Source organism: Rhinopithecus roxellana, chromosome 17 (genome assembly GCF_007565055.1).
Source record: "Rhinopithecus roxellana isolate Shanxi Qingling chromosome 17, ASM756505v1, whole genome shotgun sequence".
Taxonomy (NCBI): domain Eukaryota; kingdom Metazoa; phylum Chordata; class Mammalia; order Primates; family Cercopithecidae; genus Rhinopithecus; species Rhinopithecus roxellana.
This window is the reverse complement of record NC_044565.1, coordinates 46,801,668-46,818,755: the sequence shown is the minus strand read 5'-3', so window position 1 is coordinate 46,818,755 and position 17,088 is coordinate 46,801,668. Positions and strand designations below refer to the sequence as shown.

Below are 17,088 nucleotides of genomic sequence, written 5' to 3'. Positions count from 1 at the left end.
TCCCTGCACCCGGGGGCTAGGAGCGGAGTCGCTTCTCCCTGCAGCCGTCCTGGGTCTGGTGGAGACGCATCCCCGGCCCACCCCGAGCAGCTGCAGCCGGCGCCCCTGCGGCTTCCCACCCGCGCTACTCCGCCCGCAGCGGGGAGGCCCCGCACTTCACGCGCTAGGGGTTTGGAGTCTGGACGCCCAGCCCGGAGCCGAGCCGCCGGGCCGCCCCGCACCCCGGGCCACCAGGGGCCGCTGTCGCCCCTGCAGCAGCTCTCACGCGGCGGCGCTGCGCAGGCGCCGAAGCCCGGAACCTTCGCGCCCAACTTCTGGGCCCGGCCGGGCCAAATTCGCCGCCGTCCCGGTTCCCCTCCAGTCGGCTCCAACTGCCAGGTGGGCAGCCGGGAGGGCGGCCGAGGCGGTAGCGCAAGGCCGGCGAGGGACGCGGTACAGGGCCGGGGTCCTGCGCGGGCGACCCCGCTCACTCTTCCTCTCCCGGCCTTGCGCAGCCCGGGTTGGCGCCATGTACGCCGTGTACAAACAGGCGCATCCGCCCACCGGCCTGGAGTTCGCCATGTACTGCAACTTCTTCAACAACAGCGAGCGCAACCTCGTGGTGGCCGGGACCTCGCAGCTCTACGTGTACCGCCTCAATCGCGACGCCGAGGTAGGCCGGGCCCTGGGCGCCCTCCCCGCCCTCCGCAACGTGAGTGCTCTCACCGCCCCCAGTTGCAGATGGAAGAGCCAAGCCCCAGACAAGTTCAGTGATTTGCTTAAGGTTCCCCTGCCTGAGGAGCCAGGATATGACCCAGAATCTCTTGTGCTCAGGTCCTTTCTCGTAGCTGCTGCCCTGTTCTGCCTCCTTCCTGCCCCACCGGGAAGGGCGCGCTGCCTAGCCGCCTTGTTTGCTCTTCTGTTCTTTCAGCAAGTTGTTTGGAAGGAACGAACGCCCACTGTGTGCTGGGTAGCAGATACCATGTGGACCTGCAGACACTTGGGGGAGGGGAACCTCTAAGTAAACACACCTGCCCCTGAAGCAAGTGCTGCTGCGGGGATAAAGGAGTGAATGAAGGAGACTGTATTTCCAGTCCCTTGGTCAGAAGAGCCTGTCTGAGGCAGAGTGGGAGTTTATCAGAGGAAGGACATTCCTAGCACCAGGAACAAGGCCAGGTTTAGGATGGGGACAGACTGTTGACGGGAGTCTTGGTACAGTGGGGCACATGCCTCAAGGGTTTGGGAAATACAGTGGCGTTTTGGTTGCCAGAGGGTTGAAAGCTGGTCCAGGAAGGCTACTTGCAAGAGGCAGTTTCTCCATTGTTCTTGAAGGGAGGAGTAACTCTTACCCAGGCCCAGGGAGGGTGAGAGGAGGGTGTTCCAGGCAGAAGAAACAGCCTGTGCACAGGTCCAAAGCAGTTGAGGGTGGAGAGTCATGCACAATGTGGCCGTAGTGTAGAGTGGATGTGATGGTGGGGATGGAGGGAGGTAGGCTGTGGTCAGGACTGTTCTCCACAAAGCAGGGAGGAGCCACAGGAGGGTTGTGAATAGGGGCTGACCCAGCAGGCAGATGGGTCAGAGGCGCAGGCCAAAGGAGGCCAACCCTCCTGGGCACCTACCCCAGCATACACATGTGTTTGCTGGCCAGGGCTCCCTCCTCTGAAGGCTTGACGAGGGCTGGAGTTTCTGCTCCGAACACACTGTTGGCAGAAGGCTGCAGTTTCTCACCACATGGGCCCCTCCCTGGGGCAACTCACAACATGGCAGCCTCCCTCACAATGAGAGAGTCACCAAGACTGAAGCCACAGTGAGTCCTGTAACCTAATCTCAGGCTGGGTGCATTGGCTCACAATTATGGTCCCACACTTTGGGAGGCTGAGGTGGGATGACTGCTTGAGGCCAGAAGTTCAGGACTAGCCTGGGCAACATAGCAAGACCCCATCTCTACAATTTTTTTTTTTTTTTCCTAGTGAGACAGAGTCTTGCTCTGTCACTCAGGCTGGAGTGAAGTAGTGTGATCTCATGCTAACTTTTTTTTTTTTTTTTTTTTGAGACGGAGTCTCGCTCTGTCGCCCAGGCTGGAGTGCTGTGGCCGGATCTCAGCTCACTGCAAGCTCCGCCTCCCGGGTTCACGCCATTCTCCTGCCTCAGCCTCCCGAGTAGCTGGGACTACAGGCGCCCGCCACCTCGCCCGGCTAAGATCACATGCTAACTTTAACCTCCACCTCATAGGTTCAGACAATTCTGGTGCCTCAGCCCCCTAAACCCTCCACCCAGTAGCTGGAATTACAGGTGTGTGACACGACGCCCAGCTAATTTTTTATTTTTATTTTTATTTTTATTTTTAGTAGAGACAGGGTTTTGCCACATTGGCCGGGCTAGTCTCAAACTCCTGAGCTCAGGCAGTCCACTCACCTTGGCCTTCCAAAGTGCTGGGATTACAGGAGTGCACCGCTGTGCTTGGCCCAAATATAAAATATAAAAGTTAGCTGGGTGTACTGGCCTGTGTGTAGTCCTAGCTCCGTGGGAGGCCAGGGTGGGAGAATCGTTCAAGCCCAGAAGGTCAAGGCTGCAGTGAGCTATGATTGCACCACTACACTCCAGCCTGGACAACAGAGTGAGACCCCATCTCAAAAAAAAAAAAAAAAAAAAGGCCAGGCGCGGTGACTCATGTCTATCATCCTAGCACTCTGGGAGGCCAAGGCGGGTGGATCACCTGAGGTCATGGGTTCAAGACAAGTATGGCGAACATGGCAAAACCCTGTGTCTGCTAAAAATAAAAAAATTAGCCGGGTATGGTGGCAGGCACCTGTAATCCCAGGTACTCCGGAGGCTGAGGCAGGAGAATTGCTTGAACCCGGAGGCAGAGGTTGCAGTGAGCCGAGATTGTACCACTGCACTCCAGCCTGGGCGACAGAGCAAAACTCCATCTAAAAAATGAAGTAGTGGTAATACACTGTTAAACTGTCATATTCTACTGGTCATATCTACCAACCCTGGTAGGGGAGGCGGAGGCTGCAACACCTCCCAGCATTCACTGCAGAGGGCGTCGTGCTTCCGTGGACGCTGGCCACTGGGGGTCGGCCGAGGTGCTCATTCCACATCAGGCAGCAGTGCAGAGCAGGAGGGTGCGCAAGAGTCTGGAGTTGAAGAGTGAGGTCTGGTATGGAGGTAAAGCCAGAGTCTTCAGCCTGGGGGTGGTGTCTGCCCTTGGAAACTGGCACCCAGAATATAGCCCAGGACAGGGTCTTGGGGCACCCCAACATTGAGAGATTGGGGAGATGAGAGGCCATGAAAGAGGTGGAGGTCGCATGGCCTGGAAGGCAGGGGGAAAGCTGGACAGGGCCCTGGAGGCCCAAGAAGGGCAGCTGGGAGGGACTCGACACTGGGTCCTACGATGCTGAGCCTCAGGTGATGTGACCCCGATGGGGCAGGCTGGGGCCATGAGGGGCTGTGGTCTGATTGGAGCAGGGGTAAGAGCCCAGCAGAGGAGGAGAGTCAGTAACAGTGAACAGAGACAACTCTGGAGGAGATGTGTGTAAACTGAAGCAAGAAATGGAGCCGTAAATGCAGGAAAAGAGGTTTTCTTCTTTTGTTTTTTGTTTTTAAGAAACGGGGTCTTGCTATTTTGTCCACACTGGCCTCAAACTCCTGGGCTCAAGCCATCTTCCTGGGGTCAGTCTAGTCATGGCTCTGTAACAAACTGCCCTGGAACATACAAACGAAGTCTTTCATCATAATTGCATACACCTGGAAGTCTGCTTTTCAGGGATTCATCAGAGTGTGGGGATCCCTTGGCGCTCCTCCACCAGGGCTGAGCCTTGACAGGAATGACTTGAAGAGCTGGGGACAGGCCAGATGTGTCTTCCCCGACCCCCACCCCATCCCTCCACTCTCCCCTGTCCCCCAGCGCGGCTAGCTGGGTTTTCCTGGCAGCATGGCGATGTTGGTGTAGTTGAGCTTCTTGCAGGAACTCAGAGCCCAAGGAGCCTAAGGCAGAAGCTGCCAGTCACTTTAAGGGCTAGACCAGGAAGGCACGTCCCTGCCATCACAGTCTGCCCTAAAGGCAGCCTTTAGCCCAGATTCACCTGGAGAGGGAGGGAGACAGCCACCTTTCGTGCAGCTGTCTTTTTTTTCTTCTTTTTTGAGACAGTGTCTCCCTCTGTCACCAGGCTGGAGTACAATGGGGCCATCTCAGCTCACTGCAACCTCTGCCTCCCGGGTTCAAGCGATTCTCCTGCCTCAGCCTCTCGAGTAGCTGGGATCACAGGCGCTACCACCACGCCCAGCTAATTTTTAGTAGAGATGGAGTTTCACCATGTTGCTCAGGCTGGTCTCGAACTCTGACCTCAGGCGATCCACCCGCCTTGGCCTCCCAAAGCTCTGGGATTACAGGCTTGAGGCCCTGTGCCCGGCCTCGTGCAGCTGTCTTGAGTCTGTCCCAGAGAATCGAGTGCAGGCTTGGCTTGGCTTGAGTGTGACCTGCGCACCCATGGCCATGGGAAGGCAGGCACAGAACATGGGCGCAGTGAAGAGGGTGGGGGTGTCTGCTGATAACTCAGTCTCTGGGGGAGGCAAGAAGCAAGGCCAGTTGCACCTCAGGGTGTTGAGGGGCTGTTGCTTTGCAAAGAGAGGGAGGAGAAGGCATGGATAGGAAATGGGTGAGCATGTGGCCTTGGGCAGCACAAAAGGCCCCTTTATGGGGAAGAAAATATACAAACAACACTGTTGAAATTAATAAAAGTCTGTTTTTGTTTTTTGTTTTTGAGACACAGTTTCGTTCTTGTTGCCCAGACTGAAGCGCAGTGGTGCGATCTCGGCTCATTGGAACCTCTGCTTCTCCGGTTCAAGCAATTCTTCTGTCTCAATCTCCTGAGTAGCTGGGATTACAGGCACGCGTCACCACGCCTGGCTAGTTTTTTGTGTTTTTAGTAGAGACAGGGGTTTCACCATGTTGGCCAGGCTGGTCTTGAACTCCTGACCTCAAGTGATCCACCTGCCTTGGCCTTCCAAAGTGCTGGGATTCCAGGTGTGAGCCACCGTGCCCAGCCAGGAAATTCCCAGGTGTTTAGATGAGACATTTGTGTTTTTGACACGAACACCACAGAAGAGGCACACAGCACCCCATCAGTTTCCAGGAGGCCCCATGACTGGTGCTGGTGCTTTGATGCTTGCTTGGGTAGTGCTGGCCTGGACTCCCCCACTGTAAGGTTCTTTCTTTCTTTTGTAACGAAAAGTATCTTGTAGGGACTTATTTTCAAACCCTGTAAACATCCTCCTATTCAAATTTTCGGGTTTTTTTTTCTTTTTTTCTTTTTTTTTTTTTGAGACGGAGTCTCACTCAGTTGCCCAGGCTGGAGTGCAGTGGTGCTGTCTCTGCTCACTGCAAGCTTCACCTCCCGGGTTGCCGCCATTCTCCTGCCTCAGCCTCCCAAGTAGCTGGGACTACAGGCGCCCGCCACCTCACCTGGCTAATTCTTTGTATTTTTAGTAGAGACGGGGTTTCACCATGTTAGCCAGGATGGTCTTGATCGCCTGACCTCGTGATCCGCCTGCCTTGGCCTCCCAAAGTGCTGGGATTACAGGCATGAGCCACCGCGCCTGGCATTTGGTCACTATTTAGCTATTTATTCTGTCCCCGTTCCCCCAGGATGCCAGTTAGACATTAGACCATTTGACTATGTACACATTTTTCTTTTTTTTTTTTTTTTTTTGAGACGGAGTCTCGCTCTGTCGCCCAGGCTGGAGTGCAGTGGCCGGATCTCAGCTCACTGCAAGCTCCACCTCCCGGGTTCACGCCATTCTCCTGCCTCAGCCTCCCGAGTAGCTGGGACTACAGGCGCCCGCCAGGTCGCCCGGCTAGTTTTTTTTTGTATTTTTAGTAGAGACGGGGTTTCACCATGTTAGCCAGGATGGTCTTGATCTCCTGACCTTGTGATCCGCCCGTCTCGGCCTCCCAAAGTGCTGGGATTACAGGCTTGAGCCACCGCGCCCGGCCTATGTACACATTTTTCTTAAAATTCTTCTGAGGCCGGGCGCAGTGGCTCAAGCCTGTAATCCTAGCACTTTGGGAGGCCGAGACGGGCGGATCACGAGGTCAGGAGATTGAGACCATCCTGGCTAACACGGTGAAACCCCGTCTCTACTAAAAAATACAAAAAAATTAGCCAGGCGAGGCGGCGGGCGCCTGTAGTCCCAGCTACTCGGGAGGCTGAGGCAGGAGAATGGTGCAAACCCGGGAGGCGGAGCTTGCAGTGAGCTGAGATCCAGCCACTGCGCTCCAGCCTGGGTGACAGAGCGAGACTCCGTCTCAAAGAAAAAAAAAAAAAATTCTTCTGAGTGGTGGCTGGGCACAGTGGCTCACGCCTGTAATCCCAGCACTTTGGGAGGCCGATGCGGGTGGATCACCGGAGCTCAGGAATTCAAGACCAACCTGTGCAACACAGTGAAACCCCGACTCTACTAAGATACAAAAAAAAAAATATATTAGCCGGCGTGACAGCATGCACTTGTAGTCCCAGCTACTCGGGAGGCTGAGGCAGGAGAATTGCTTGAACCCGGGAGGCAGAGTTTGCAGTGAGCCGAGATCACGCCACTGCACTCTAGCCTGGCGACAGAGCCAGACTCCGTCTCAAAAAAAAAAAATTCTTTTGAGTGGTTACCCGTGTTTCTTGCATGTACACTGAAGTGCAGTTCATCTCTGTGTGTTGACCTTATACTTGGCAGAGGGGATCAGGCGTCCTTGACTCGTCCCGACCAAGAGGGAAAAATTTTTTTTTTTTTTCAGACGAAGTCTCTCTCTAGTCCCCAGGCTGGGGTGCAGTGGTGTGATCTCGGCTCACTGCAGCCTCCACCTCCCGGATTCAAGGGATTGTATCACTTGAGGTCAGGAGTTGAAGACTAGCCTGGTAACCGGGCGCTGTGGCTCACGCCTGTAATCCCAGCACTTGGGAAGGCCAAGGCTGATGGATCACGAGGTCAGGAGATCAAGACCATCCTGGCTAACACCTTGAAACCCCGTCTCTACTAAAAATACAAAAAATTAGCTGGGGGTGGTGGTGGGTGTCTGTAGTCCCAGCTACTTGGGAGGCTGAGGCAGGAGAATGGTGTGAACCCAGGAGGTGGAGCTTGTAGTGATCCAAGATCGCGCCACTGCACTCCAGCCTGGGGGACAGAGCAAGACGCCATCTCAAAAAAAGAAAAAAGACCAGCCTGGCCATGGTAAAACCCTGTCTGAATTAAAAATACGAGAATTAGCCGGACATGGTGGTGGATGCCTGTAATCCTAGCTACTGAAGAGGCTGAGGCAGGAGAATCGCTTGAACCTGGAAGGCGGAGCTTGCAGTGAGCCGAGATTGCGCCACTGCACTGCAGCCTGGGCTACAGAGTGAGACTCTGTCTCAAAAAAAAGAAAAAAATTCCTATTTTGCTTTACTGAGAGTTTTATCATGATGCTTCTATCAGAGGCTTTTTTGTGTCCGTTAAAATGACACGATTTTTCTCCTTAATTTTGACAGCATGGTAAGTTTAGTGATGGCTGTTCTTGTGGAAAACGAGTTTTGTGTTCCTGGAATTTTTGTTGTAATACTCCTGCCTGTCACTGGCTCATCTGCAGGTGTTTTGAGGAGGTTGATGTCACTTCCTGTCCCACCTGTCTGGGGGCTGTTGGGGTGGCCTGAGCCACCTGCGGTGCCATCAGTCCCACACCAGTGAGTGAGTTGTTTTTTTTTTTTTTTTTTTAAAGTTTGTCATTACTTCTGAAACCTTTGGTAGAATTTGCAGGGGAAGCCCTAGAGTTGCCCTTGTCAGTGTGAGGTGGGTATTGGTTTGTGGATGCCTCTTCTGTATCTGTTAACCAGCTTCCAGGATGCCCTCCCCATAGCACAAGTCCATCGTGAAAAATGACCTCGAGGTGGCTCACACCTGTGATTCCAGGTGTGAACTTTGGGAGACCGAGACAGGTGGGAGACCGAGACAGGTGGGTCACCTGAGGTCAGGAGTTCGAGACCAGCCTGGCCAACATGGTGAAACCCCGTGTCTACTAAAAATACAAAAATTAGCCGGATGTGGTGGCAGGCACCTGTAATCCCAGCTACTCGGGAGGCTGAGGCAGGAGAATCACTTGAGCCCAAGAGGCAGAGGTTGCAGTGAGCCAAGATTGTGCCATGCCATTGCACTCCAGCCCGGGTAACAGAGTGAGACTCCATCTCAAAAACAAACAAATAAAAAAACCCACTTTTCCCTTGCCTTGAGGCAATGGTATATAAGTATGCTAGCTAAACTAGCTACTTGGCAAAGAAGACACAGCCTCTTACCATTCTGGGACAGCAGTGAAAAGGGAGGAGGTAGAGAGGCAGCCTGAGGGAGCCCGAGGCGTCAGGATAGCTCAGGGCTTCCTCCTCTCTAACAGGCGCAAGGATCAGTAGCTACAGGTACCCCTTGGCTCTGGCTTCCTATCCTGTGACATTCGGACCCGGGGCCGGTGCTGGGCTGCTGTGAGTGTGCAATCAGGCAGGTTTGGGGGTGTGCAGATGCAGAGACAGTGCACTCTGACCCTGAGTACTTGCCTCACAGGGCCTAGCTACTAGGGAGCCGTGAGGTAGGGTTTCCTGGGGAGGGGCCTGTGCCAGGGCTGTGCTGTGGGTGTGAGAGCATGAACGGGGGTCGCTGTTGGGGGGGTGTGCACAGCTGTCTCCAGAAGCCCCTGGTCTGCTCCGTCCCTCCCTCCCTGCTGCAGAGAGGGTTTGGGCAGAGCTCCCAGGAGGCAGGGGCCAGACTTGGTGGTTTTTTCTCATTCCCTGGATGAGGTGAGCTGCCAGATGTGGCCCCTCACTGCCCTCTCTTTCTCCCCGCTCCAGGCTCTGACCAAGAATGACAGGAGCACAGGTGAGTGTGGTGGGGTGGCCTGGGGCTGTGCGGGTGCCAGTGCGGGTGCCAGGCATGGCTGGGCCCTGACCCTGAGCCCTGGCGTCTCCCCTAGAGGGGAAGGCCCTGTGTGTGCCAGTGCGGGTGCCAGGCATGGCTGGGCCCTGACCCTGAGCCCTGCGTTTCCCCTAGAGGGGAAGGCCCACCGGGAGAAGCTCGAGCTCGCTGCCTCCTTCTCTTTCTTTGGCAACGTCATGTCCATGGCCAGCGTGCAGCTGGCAGGAGCCAAGCGGGATGCCCTGCTCCTAAGCTTCAAGGATGCCAAGGTGAGTGGTAGGCTTGGCGGGGTGGGCCTGGCCAAGTCATGGGAGTGGGTGCCAGGGCCTGGTGGGGTGGGCCTGGGCACAGCTGTTGGTTGCCGGGGGTGACACTGTCAGGACAGGCAGTCGGCAGCCACGGCTGTGCCCTCTGACCCCAGCTGTCTGTGGTGGAATACGACCCGGGTACCCATGACCTGAAGACCCTTTCGCTGCACTACTTTGAGGAGCCTGAGCTTCGGGTAGGGCCATGCTCACGCCCTGACCCAGGCCCCAGCCCAGCCACCCTCCCTCCCCCTGCAGCTGGGTTCTATTGCCCCAAGTGCTTCCCTTGGGGTCTCCTATGCTGGGCCTGGCTGATGCCCCCTCTGCCCCCAGGATGGGTTTGTGCAGAATGTACACACGCCGCGAGTGCGGGTGGACCCCGATGGGCGCTGCGCAGCCATGCTTGTCTACGGCACGCGACTGGTAGTCCTGCCCTTCCGCAGGGAGAGCCTGGCCGAGGAGCACGAGGGGCTCGTGGGTGAGGGGTGAGTGCCAGCTGACACAGGCTGTGGTGCTCGGGTGGGGGGCCCCAGAGCCCAGGCTCCCCTCCCCGCACCCCCTCCTCTCTTGCTGAAGCCCCTGGCCCCCCAGGCAGAGGTCCAGCTTCCTGCCCAGCTACATCATCGATGTCCGGGCCCTAGACGAGAAGCTGCTGAACATCATCGACCTGCAGTTCTTGCATGGCTACTACGAGCCCACCCTGCTCATCCTGTTCGAGCCCAACCAGACCTGGCCTGGGTGAGCCCCCTAAGGAGGCCCCTCTGCGCTGTGGGCCCCCCAGCTGCCTTTGCCTGGGGCGGGGCTCATGGGGCATGGGTGGGGTTTGTGGGGTTTGGAGCAGGGATGATGGGGTGTGGGTGGGGCTTGGGGGTGGGACCTGGATCTCTGCAGGGAGGTAAGGCCCTTGGCTGACTCACTGGCATCCCCAGGCGCGTGGCCGTGCGGCAGGATACGTGCTCCATCGTGGCCATCTCACTGAACATCACGCAGAAGGTGCACCCCGTCATCTGGTCCCTCACCAGCCTGCCCTTTGACTGCACCCAGGCTCTGGCTGTGCCCAAGCCCATAGGTGAGTATCCTGGGAGTGGATGGGGGGTGTGTGGAGGGAGCACTGAGCCTGCCCACCAGCCTGTGTCCACCTCCAGGTGGGGTGGTGGTCTTTGCCGTCAACTCGCTGTTGTACCTGAACCAGAGCGTCCCCCCGTATGGTGTGGCTCTCAACAGCCTCACCACAGGCACCACAGCTTTCCCACTACGTGAGTGTGGGGTGGCTGGGGTGGGGCCAGGGATGGCTTGGGCCTGCCTAGTCGGCCTGACCACCCACCCCACAGGCACCCAGGAGGGTGTGCGAATCACCCTGGACTGCGCCCAGGCCACCTTCATCTCCTACGACAAGATGGTCATCTCCCTCAAGGGCGGCGAGATGTGAGCCCCTCCCCTGCCCATGAACTCTGCCCTCACCATCCCCCCAAGTCCCCTAGGGTCTCCTGGCCCCCTTCCCTCCCCCAGGTCCCCGTCCCCGACTCAGAATTCTCCCTGCCCCCAGCTACGTGCTGACCCTCATCACCGACGGCATGCGCAGTGTCCGAGCGTTCCACTTTGACAAGGCGGCCGCCAGCGTCCTCACCACCAGCGTGAGTTGGGACTGGGGGTTGGCTCTGGGTCCAGGCCTGGTCCCGCCCTCACCCACCTGCCCTCCCTCAGATGGTCACCATGGAGCCCGGGTACCTGTTCCTGGGTTCTCGCCTGGGCAACTCCCTTCTCCTCAAGTACACAGAGAAGCTGCAGGAGCCCCCGGCCAGTGCTGTCCGTGAGGCTGCCGACAAGGTGGGTTTCCTAGGCCCATCGGGCCACCGCCCTTCATGTGGGCACCGCCGTGGCATGCCACTCAGTGCTCCTCCTGCCTCACAGGAAGAGCCTCCCTCAAAGAAGAAGCGAGTGGACGCGACGACCAGCTGGTCAGGTGAGGGCCGGGCCAGGGCTGGTCGGGAGCGGGGCCAGGTGACCCAGGGCTGCGCTCAGGTGAGCTCTCTGTGTGCAGCTGGGGGTAAATCGGTGCCACAGGACGAGGTGGATGAGATTGAAGTGTACGGCAGCGAGGCCCAGTCGGGCACACAGCTGGCCACCTATTCCTTTGAGGTGAGATTGAGGCAGCAGTGCCCCCATCCCAGCAAGTGCCCCCAGCGGCCCCTGACTTTTGCTGTGCCGCAGGTGTGTGACAGCATCCTTAACATCGGACCCTGCGCCAACGCTGCCATGGGCGAGCCTGCCTTCCTCTCTGAAGAGGTGCCCAGGGTTGTGGTCGGGGCTGTGGGCAGGAGCTGGAGTGTGAGTGGCGGTGGGGGGCATAGTCCTCACCCCTGAGTCCTATGCAGTTTCAGAACAGCCCTGAGCCGGACCTGGAGATTGTGGTTTGCTCTGGCCACGGGAAGAACGGGGCTCTGTCAGTGCTGCAGGTGTGTGAGCAGGTAGGGGCGGGTGCCTCCTGGTGGGACCTGGGTGGGCTCACACCCCCATCACACCCCCACCCCATCACCATTCTAGAAGAGCATCCGGCCCCAGGTGGTGACAACCTTTGAGCTTCCCGGCTGCTACGACATGTGGACAGTCATCGCCCCAGTGCGTAAGGAGGAGGTAGGTGCGAGCCCGCTGCAGGGATGCTCTGGGATGGGACCGGCACTGCCTTCTTGTGGACTGGGGGGGGCCCAGGTCGCATCTGCATGCCTGCCCTCACTGGACTGTGGCTCCCAGCCTGTTCCCCTTTGGCCCTGACAGGAGGACAATCCCAAGGGGGAGGTCACAGAGCAGGAACCCAGAAGCCCTGAAGCAGACGATGACGGCCGTAGACATGGATTCCTGATTCTGAGCCGGGAAGACTCAACCATGGTGAGGGGCAGGGCCTGGGACCTCGGGCTGGGGCCCCCTTCGGGGGGTGCCTCCCTCACAGCTGTTGCCCGCAGATTCTGCAGACGGGGCAGGAGATCATGGAGCTGGACACCAGTGGCTTTGCCACGCAGGGCCCCACGGTCTTTGCTGGGAACATCGGGGACAACCGCTACATTGTCCAAGTGTCACCGCTGGGCATCCGCCTGCTAGAAGGAGGTAGGTGGGTGGGGATGGTGGGGGATGGGGCAGGGGGTGAGCCCTGGGGAGGAGCGTGCTGACTGCCCCATGCCCACAGTGAATCAGCTGCACTTCATCCCCGTGGACCTGGGCGCCCCCATAGTGCAGTGCGCCGTGGCCGACCCCTATGTGGTCATCATGAGTGCCGAGGGCCACGTCACCATGTTCCTGCTGAAAAGTGACTCCTACGGTGGCCGCCACCACCGCCTGGCGCTGCAGAAGCCTCCGCTGCACCATGTAGGCCCCTCATTCCCGGCGTCCGCCCATCCCCGCCCCCTGTCCACCGCTGAGCCCACCCCTCTCCCCACAGCAGTCCAAGGTCATCACGCTGTGCCTGTACCGAGACCTCAGCGGCATGTTCACCACTGAGAGCCGCCTGGGTGGGGCCCGTGACGAGCTGGGAGGCCGCATCGGCTCGGAGGCCGAGGGCCTGGGCTCGGAGACTAGGTGCGTGGGGGCAGGGGGCACAGGTAGGGACTTGGGTCCCTGTGGCTGGCAGGCTGCCTGTGACCCTCTGCTGGCCCCCAGCCCCACCGTGGATGACGAGGAGGAGATGCTGTATGGGGATTCGGGCTCCCTCTTCAGCCCCAGCAAGGAGGAGGCCCGAAGAAGCAGCCAACCCCCTGCTGACCGGGACCCTGCACCCTTCCGGGCAGAGCCCACCCACTGGTGCCTGCTGGTGCGGGAGAATGGCACCATGGAGGTAGGTGGTGCCCTGCGCTGTGGCCCAGCCGGCTCCGCCTGCCTGCCTCCACTGACTGCTGCCCACCCCGCAGATCTACCAGCTCCCCGACTGGCGGCTGGTGTTCCTGGTGAAGAACTTCCCCGTGGGGCAGCGGGTCCTCGTGGACAGCTCCTTTGGACAGCCCACTACACAGGGCGAGGCCCGCAGGGAGGAGGCCACGCGCCAGGGGGAGCTGCCCCTCGTCAAGGAGGTGCTGCTGGTGGCGCTGGGCAGCCGCCAGAGCAGGCCCTACCTGCTGGTGAGAACGCCTGACCTGGCCTCCTCTTCCCGTCTTCCCCATGGCCCCGCCCCTTCCCATGGCTCCGCCCCATCTCCCCCACGGCCCCGCCTCACCCTGCCAGGTGCATGTGGACCAGGAGCTGCTCATCTACGAGGCCTTTCCCCACGACTCTCAGCTTGGCCAGGGCAATCTCAAAGTCCGCTTTAAGAAGGTGCCAGTGGCTGGACTGCAGGGGCGTGGGGTGGGTGCAGCACAAGGGATGGGTTTCAGACCGGGAGCCCCTGGAGGACCTGCATGGTTCCCCCCCCCAGGTCCCTCACAATATCAACTTCCGTGAGAAGAAGCCAAAGCCATCCAAGAAGAAAGCAGAAGGTGGCGGCACGGAGGAGGGGGCTGGGGCCCGGGGCCGCGTGGCGCGTTTCCGCTACTTCGAGGATATTTATGGCTACTCAGGGGTAGGCCAGCACCTTTGCAGGGGACTATGGTAGAAGGGAGATGTGGCCTTATCCACAGCATCCTGATAGTGCCTGCCCCTAGGTGTTCATCTGCGGCCCCTCCCCTCACTGGCTGCTGGTGACTGGCCGAGGGGCTCTGCGGCTGCACCCCATGGCCATCGATGGCCCTGTCGACTCTTTTGCTCCATTCCACAATGTCAACTGTCCCCGTGGCTTCCTGTACTTCAACAGACAGGTGGGGCCTGGCCGGTTCCCAGCAGCACTGGCCGATGCTGCCCCAGCTGGGGGCTGAGGGGGTGGGAACAGGAGAAGGGACCATTGGCTCCAACCTGAGGACCAGGAAGAGTGTCCAGAGGGCGATGGGGTTGAGGCTGAGGAGGTGGAACCTGGGGCTTGGTGCGCCAAAGGTCTGGAAAGGGGTGGTTCGAGTTGGGGCTGCAGCCCCTGGGGTCCCCGCCACTGCTCTGCTGACTAGCTGGGCAAGCCCTCACAGGGCCCGGCCTCTACAGTTCTCAGGAGAGCTGACTTGAGCACTAGCTCTGCCCCTTGGCTCTTCTGTGACTTTGGGAGGGTGCACATGCCTTCTGATCCTGGTTCCCCATTTAAGCCACCACAACACTCCAGGTCGCTTGAGGCCCTGACTGGGATGCGGTGAGTGCTTCCCAGGCACCTGAGGACTCAGGACTGTCTGTGAAAGAGGGCAGCCCTGGCTCCCTCTGCCTGCTTTTCATTCCCCAGCACGGCAGTCTGTGGACTCTGTCTGCAGCCTCCAGTGCCCTCCTGGCCTAGCTTTCCCCTCCCCTGTGGCCAACATCCCTAGCCCTAGCTGAGCCTGGGAAAATGGACAGGAGCCCCAGAGGCTGAGCGGCAGCCCATTCCAGGACCTTTCCTGGACACAGCTGCCCCTCACCCACCCCTGCTCCCGAAGAGCTGAAGGCAACATCCCAGGGCTCTTGGCAGCCTGGGCCTGCCTGCCCCTGCCCTTGGCTAGCCCTGGATCCCCTGACCCTGTGCCTCCACCCCAGGGCGAGCTGAGGATCAGTGTCCTGCCTGCCTATCTGTCCTATGATGCCCCATGGCCTGTCAGGAAGATCCCACTGCGCTGCACGGCCCACTATGTGGCTTACCATGTGGAGTCCAAGGTCTGCCCCCCACTCCCACCCCCACCCCCGCCCCACCAGGGACCTTCTGGGCCTGACCACTGGTGTGTGACCCCCCCCCCACTAACCCACAGGTGTATGCGGTAGCCACCAGCACCAACACACCGTGTGCCCGCATCCCACGCATGACTGGCGAGGAGAAGGAGTTTGAGACCATCGAGAGAGGTGGTGACGCCCACACCACGCTCCCCCATCCTCAGCCCCATCTTGGGGAAGCCCCACCCTGATTGTCACCCTTGGTGCCCACAGATGAGCGGTACATCCACCCCCAGCAGGAGGCTTTCTCCATCCAGCTCATCTCCCCAGTCAGCTGGGAGGCTATTCCCAACGCCAGGTGAGGCTGGTCCGGGGTGGGGGCTGCCCAAGGACCCCGGGGCAGCATCCTGAGGCCCCCGGCCCCTACAGGATCGAGCTGCAGGAGTGGGAGCACGTGACCTGCATGAAGACAGTGTCGCTGCGCAGTGAGGAGACTGTGTCGGGCCTCAAAGGCTACGTGGCCGCCGGGACCTGCCTCATGCAGGGGGAGGAGGTCACGTGCCGAGGGCGGGTAAGGGGCCAGTGGGTGGGGTCGGGAGCAGGCAGCCCCTGGCAGCCCCTATGCCATCCTTACAGCCATCCCCATGCCCTCCAGATCTTGATCATGGATGTGATTGAGGTGGTGCCTGAGCCCGGCCAGCCCTTGACCAAGAACAAGTTCAAAGTCCTTTACGAGAAGGAGCAGAAGGGGCCTGTGACTGCCCTTTGCCACTGCAATGGCCACCTGGTGTCGGCCATCGGCCAGAAGGTGTGCCAGTCCCACCTGGCATGTTCCCCCCGCCTCACGCCCACCTGGCTCAGCACCTGCCCCCGCTCAGCCTTCCCTCCGCCCCCAGATTTTCCTGTGGAGCCTGCGGGCCAGTGAGCTGACAGGCATGGCCTTCATCGACACGCAGCTGTACATCCACCAGATGATCAGCGTCAAGAACTTCATCCTGGCAGCCGACGTCATGAAGAGCATTTCGCTGCTGCGCTACCAGGAGGAGAGCAAGACACTGAGCCTGGTGTCACGGGTACGCCTGTGGCTGCGGTGCCCGTGTCTGGGTGGGTACCCACCCAAGGCACTTCTGACACCCCTTCCCGCCCCCAGGATGCCAAACCCCTGGAGGTGTACAGCGTGGACTTCATGGTGGATAATGCCCAGCTGGGTTTTCTGGGTATGTGGGTAGGGCCCTGGGGAGCTGAGGCTCTGGGGGTGGCCGGGGCTGACCCTGGGCCTCTACTCCCCAGTGTCTGACCGCGACCGCAACCTCATGGTGTACATGTACCTGCCCGAAGGTGAGTGCGTCCTCCACCCCCTCTGCCTGGGCTGGGTCTGGCCTGATAGTGACCCAAGGCCTTTCTGGTCCAGCCAAGGAGAGTTTTGGGGGCATGCGCCTGCTGCGCAGGGCAGACTTCCACGTGGGTGCCCACGTGAACACGTTCTGGAGGACCCCGTGCCGGGGGGCCACTGAAGGGCTCAGCAAAAAGTCAGTCGTGTGGGAGAATAAGCACATCACGTGGTTTGGTGAGTGTGGGGGGCAGGTGTGTATGGGTGGGGGGCCCTGGGATTGGCCTGGCTCACACCGAAACCCTCCCCACCGCCAGCCACCCTGGACGGTGGCATCGGGCTGCTGCTGCCCATGCAGGAGAAGACCTACCGGCGGCTGCTGATGCTGCAGAATGCGCTGACCACCATGCTTCCGCACCACGCCGGCCTCAACCCCCGTGCCTTCCGGTGAGCCCCAGCCCCGCCCCTGTGCAGCGCCCCCTCCACCCCAGCCTGCCCTGACACCCCCTGCCTGCACGCCCCAGGATGCTGCACGTGGACCGCCGCACCCTCCAGAATGCTGTGCGCAACGTGCTGGATGGCGAGCTGCTCAACCGCTATCTGTACCTGAGCACCATGGAGCGCAGCGAGCTGGCGAAGAAGATCGGCACCACGCCCGACATAGTGAGTGCACGCCCCAGGTCTGCGCCCGCCCCTCCGTGCGGATCCCCACCCACCCATCCACCCGTCCATCCCCTGCAGATCCTGGACGACTTGCTGGAGACGGACCGCGTCACCGCCCACTTCTAGCCCCGTGGATGCCGTTGCCACCAGCACCACCGCACTACCTCCCACCCCCATTTTTGTATAAAACACAAGGAAAAACATTTTTGT

General features: G+C 59.5%; 1 protein-coding gene across 2 annotated transcripts; it reads left to right on the top strand.

The window, feature by feature from the left end:
* Positions 1–279: 279 nt before the first annotated feature.
* Positions 280–17,086, top strand: CPSF1 (cleavage and polyadenylation specific factor 1). 2 transcript variants are annotated; one of them, XM_010375222.2, is made up of 38 exons: positions 280–378; positions 495–652; positions 8,838–8,865; positions 9,037–9,170; positions 9,323–9,403; positions 9,540–9,691; positions 9,798–9,944; positions 10,136–10,275; positions 10,352–10,462; positions 10,538–10,631; positions 10,753–10,840; positions 10,911–11,033; positions 11,118–11,169; positions 11,248–11,345; positions 11,418–11,492; positions 11,582–11,662; positions 11,751–11,840; positions 11,982–12,092; positions 12,167–12,308; positions 12,388–12,566; positions 12,640–12,776; positions 12,858–13,032; positions 13,106–13,312; positions 13,416–13,505; positions 13,606–13,749; positions 13,832–13,984; positions 14,775–14,891; positions 14,984–15,074; positions 15,159–15,243; positions 15,315–15,456; positions 15,541–15,693; positions 15,782–15,958; positions 16,036–16,102; positions 16,176–16,223; positions 16,297–16,452; positions 16,533–16,662; positions 16,740–16,878; positions 16,957–17,086. In XM_010375222.2, the coding sequence occupies exons 2-38, from the start codon at positions 509–511 to the stop codon at positions 17,002–17,004; spliced, it is 4,329 nt and encodes a 1,442-aa protein (XP_010373524.1). In that variant the 5' UTR covers positions 280–378; positions 495–508; the 3' UTR covers positions 17,005–17,086. The 2 variants fall into 2 exon arrangements, 1 of the variants encoding a protein (XP_010373524.1); XR_004054383.1 differs by lacking the exons at positions 16,740–16,878; positions 16,957–17,086 and having other exon boundaries at positions 16,176–16,452; positions 16,574–16,662.
* Positions 17,087–17,088: the final 2 nt, after the last annotated feature.

What these genes read in the sequence shown, in the direction of transcription:
- CPSF1 (XM_010375222.2), top strand. Translation starts at nt 509, where the DNA reads ATGTACGCCGTGTACAAACAGGCGCATCCGCCCACCGGCCTGGAGTTC. An exon ending in CGCGACGACCAGCTGGTCAG is followed by an intron (nt 11,170 to 11,247) that starts GTGAGGGCCGGG and finishes CTCTGTGTGCAG; the next exon opens with CTGGGGGTAAATCGGTGCCA. An exon ending in TAAGCACATCACGTGGTTTG is followed by an intron (nt 16,453 to 16,532) that starts GTGAGTGTGGGG and finishes CCCCACCGCCAG; the next exon opens with CCACCCTGGACGGTGGCATC.